Source organism: Leiobunum rupestre, chromosome 6 (assembly GCF_980474605.1).
Source record: "Leiobunum rupestre chromosome 6, qqLeiRupe1.1.hap1, whole genome shotgun sequence".
NCBI classification, from domain to species: domain Eukaryota; kingdom Metazoa; phylum Arthropoda; class Arachnida; order Opiliones; family Sclerosomatidae; genus Leiobunum; species Leiobunum rupestre.
In genome coordinates this window covers 69,756,545-69,760,802 of record NC_143389.1, presented here as the reverse complement: position 1 = coordinate 69,760,802, position 4,258 = coordinate 69,756,545, and the positions used below count along the sequence as shown (strand labels likewise).

The 4,258-nt window shown below is 31.9% G+C and overlaps 1 protein-coding gene across 1 annotated transcript; it reads left to right on the top strand.

Annotated features, from left to right (window-relative positions):
- Positions 1 to 214: 214 nt before the first annotated feature.
- On the top strand, positions 215 to 1,276 carry LOC149943304 (uncharacterized). Its single transcript, XM_090178512.1, has 3 exons — positions 215 to 584; positions 655 to 733; positions 1,123 to 1,276. Exons 1-3 carry the CDS (start codon positions 413 to 415, stop codon positions 1,256 to 1,258), a joined length of 387 nt encoding a protein of 128 aa, XP_090034638.1. The 5' UTR covers positions 215 to 412; the 3' UTR covers positions 1,259 to 1,276.
- The last annotated feature ends 2,982 nt before the right edge of the window (positions 1,277 to 4,258 follow it).

The following is a 4,258-nucleotide window of genomic DNA, read 5'->3' as shown; positions in this document are numbered from 1 at the left end:
TGCACTAAGTTTCATCGTTAATACCCTTACAAAAATTTCCCACAACCAATTGACAATATTTTGTCAACTATAGAGAAACTTCGACTTTTTGGGGCAACTAATAGGCAACCAAACACAACTTTATTTGTTGAGACTTTCTAGTACTTATAAAGAAAATTAATGGTTTAAAGGTTGCTATAATGTTTGTCAAAAATCAGCTCAACTGTTGTCTCCTAAAGATTGCCTTAAAGTTGCTGTTAAAACATTGCAGGCTGAATATTCAGCAAAAAATATAGTAAATGATAAAAAGGTATAGGATATGCAAAAGGACTACTCAGGGTGACACAAGACGAGTTTCAAAAATTGCCACAAAATTATCAAAACGTTGCCAAAGACTATTAATATAAGAAATCAGTGGCTTCGCGCGCAATAGATGGCGTTTGAATTTCGTCAGTTTCCCGCGCGAATTGAAGACATAGGGAAAGCTACAACGCGTCGTCCACTACCTGATTTTCTGGGTGAATTTTCCAAACACCGGTGGGGCTCTTTCACTTATATCATGGAGAACGATGCCATTTTGGACGATTTGAAAAGGAAATACGAAAGTAATTATCATAAATCACTTAATTTACTGATTTTTCTCGAATCAAACATTTAATTTTCGCATGTGATTAGTTTTAGAAAGCAATAATCAACGGTTAGAGCTGGAAAACAAACTTCTCCGAGAAGCTTTATTTGGAACCACAGAGGCAAAGTAAGTAATATCAGATATTTATATTACCAAGAATGTATTTATTTATTTATACTCAGGGAGAATGAACATGTCGAGACTATCGACGGACACGTTGAGCCCTTAACCCCGTCACGCTAAGGGGGGGGGGGGAGGAGGCGTTCTTATTTTTTGCGTCCTCGCAGCGGCAGCGTTAATCGCGTCGAAAAACGTAATTTATAAGAGCCAATGAGATTGCAGTATTATTTGATTTTATTAAAGCGGAGGAGCATACCGGGGGGCCCAACGGGTGGAATTGGAGAAACGCTAAAAATAATCGACATATTCATTCTCCCTGAGTATAAATAAATACATTCTTGATATTACATCTCATACGAGAAAAATGCATCAGCCGCAATTGGTGCGATTTTAAGATCGAAGTACACCACCGGGGAATTGGCGAAACTTAGTGCTAAAGGAAAAGGGGCAAAAAAAGGGATAGAGCCGGTTGTTTGGGATGCAATCACTGGTGTGTATGGTTTTTATGATGGTTTTAAAATATTAAACTAATTATTTTTAAAGAAAAATTTGCGAATTCCTTAAATTGATCTTATCTTTTGTAAACATTTTAATATATTATTAATATAAATTTGATATGAGATATATTTCATTTTAAAACTATAATTTTCCAGAACATGTTTATTTAGGTTTTTTTTCTGAAGGACTTATTAGTGTAGACTAATTATATCGCTCAGTCCTGTTGGCTGGTCATGTCCAAACCCAGTTTTAATTTAATTACATGTAAAATGTAATGGAAAATATATATCTACTCCTGAAATTTAATATTTTAAGATCCTTATTTAAATAAGGGATTAATTTTTTTTAAAGATCAAAATTAAGTTTGCTGTTACTATACATTTATATCTTTTAGCATTCATTGGAAAGTATTTCAAGACTTCTAAATTTAAGGAGAACTATTTAGTGAAAAAGATTAACAACAAAGTGACTGTGGCCGTGAGGCAAATGAGGAAGATAAAAGCCAAGGAAAAGTGTGGTGGTGAAATGAACCCATTGCAAGGAGAAAAAAGTAGTGACAGTGACATGTCCGAATATTCTAGTCTCTTATAAAGTTTGTTTAATTGTAATTAAAGTTAATTTTGGTTGTATATCATTTTTTAATTATTTTACTACAATTACTACTAATTAGTGGTTCAATACGCACAATGGTTGAGCAACGTTTTGACAATATACGCACAACAGTTGGGCAACTTTTTGACATTCATAAGCAATTTCCCATTGATTTTAACGCTATTTTCAAGCTACTTTTGGAAACAATTTTTACACAACTTAAAATCAGGCAACCGTTGGGCCTCAGTTGCGCAACCGTTGCGCAACTGTGGAGCAATATTTCGGTAACTTTTTAACAACCTTTGAAGGCAATTTTTGGAAGATTTAATGCAACAACTTTTTAACGATTATTAGGCTAACGTTTTTCGGTAAGGGTAGAATGATATTTAGGACTGCACATTTTAATTCTTATCCTTTTTGTTTGGGGCTTGAGAAAATTAACCTCACTCTATTTGAGGAAATCTAAAAAAAAGGTTTGTTCTTCGCTTGCTTATTCTACCAAGCATAGAAATTTTAGGTTAAAATACCAAATTTATACAAAATCAAGTTGTGCTAAGTTTCATCTTTAACAGAATGATATACAGGACTGCACATTTTAATTCTTATCCTTTTTTTGTTTGGGGCTTGAGAAAATTAACCTCACTCTATTTGAGGATATCTAAAAAAAGGTTTGTTCTTCGCTTGCTTATCTACCAAGCATAGGAATTTTAGGTAAAAATACCAAATTTATATAAAATGAGCGTGCACTAAGTTTCATATTTAACAGAATGATATTCAGAACTACACATTTTAATTCTTATCCTTTTTATTTGTTTGGGGCATCAGAAAATGAACCTCACTCTATTTGAGGAAATCTAAAAAAAGGTTTGTTCTTCGCTTACTTATCTACCAAGCACAGAAATTTTAGGTAAAAATACCAAATTTATACAAAATCAAGTTGCACTAAGTTTCATCATTAACAGAATTTTATTCAGGACTGCACATTTTAATTCTTATCCTTTTTATTTGTTTGGGGCATCAAAAAATAACCTCACTCTATTTAAGGAAATCTAAACAAAGGTTTGTTCATCGCTTGCTTATCTACCACGCACAAGAATTTTAGGTAAAAATACCAAATTTATCTAAAAACAAGGTGTAATAAGTTTCATCTTTAACAGAATTATAGTCAGAAATGCACATTTTAATTCTTATCCTTTTTTTGTTTGGGGCTTGAGAAAATTAACCTCACTCTATTTGAGGAAATCTAAAAAAAAGGTTTGTTCTTCGCTTGCTTATTCTACCAAGCATAGGAATTTTAGGTAAAAATACCAAATTTATACAAAATGAGCGTGCACTAAGTTTCATCGTTAATAGAATGATATTTAGGACTGCACATTTTAATTCTTATCCTTTTTTTTTGTTTGGGGCTTGAGAAAATTAACCTCACTCTATTTGAGGAAATCTAAAAAAAAAGGTTTGTTCTTCGCTTGCTTATTCTACCAAGCATAGAAATTTTAGGTTAAAATACCAAATTTTTACAAAATCTAGGTGCACTAAGTTTTATCTTTAACAGAATGATATTCAGAACTACACATTTTAATTCTTATCCTTTTTATTTGTTTGGGGCATCAGAAAATTAACCTCACTCTATTTGAGGAAATCTAAAATAAGGATTGTTCTTCGCTTGCTTATCTACCAAGCACAGAAATTTTAGGTAAAAATACCAAATTTATATAAAATGAGCGTGCACTAAGTTTCATCTTTAACAGAATGATATTCAGAACTACACATTTTAATTCTTTTCCTTTTTATTTGTTTGGGGCATCAGAAAATTAACCTCACTCTATTTGAGGAAATCTAAAATAAGGTTTGTTCATTGCTTGCTTATCTACCAAGCACAGGAATTTTAGGTAAAAATACCAAATTTCTACAAAATCAAGGTGCACTAAGTTTCATCTTTAACAGAATGATAGTCAGAAATGCTAATTTTGATTCTTATCCTTTTTATTTGTTTGGGGAATCAGAAAATTAACCTAACTCTATTTAAGGAAATCTAAAATAAGGTTTGTTCTTCGCTTGCTTATCTACCAAGCACAGAAATTTAGGTAAAAATACCAAATTTATACAAAATCAAGATGCGCTAAGTTTCATCTTGAACAGAATGATATTTAGGACTACACATTTTAATTCTTATCCTTTTTATTTGTTTAGGGCATCAGAAAATTTACCTCACTCTATTTAAGGAAATCTAAACAAAGGCTTGCTTATCTACCACGCACAAGAATTTTAGGTAAAAATACCAAATTTATCTAAAAACAAGGTGTAATAAGTTTCATCTTTAACAGATTGATAGTCAGAAATGCACATTTTAATTCTTATCCTTTTTTTGTTTGGGGCTTGAGAAAATTAACCTCACTCTATTTGAGGAAATCTAAAAAAAGGTTTGTTCGTCGCTTGCTTATC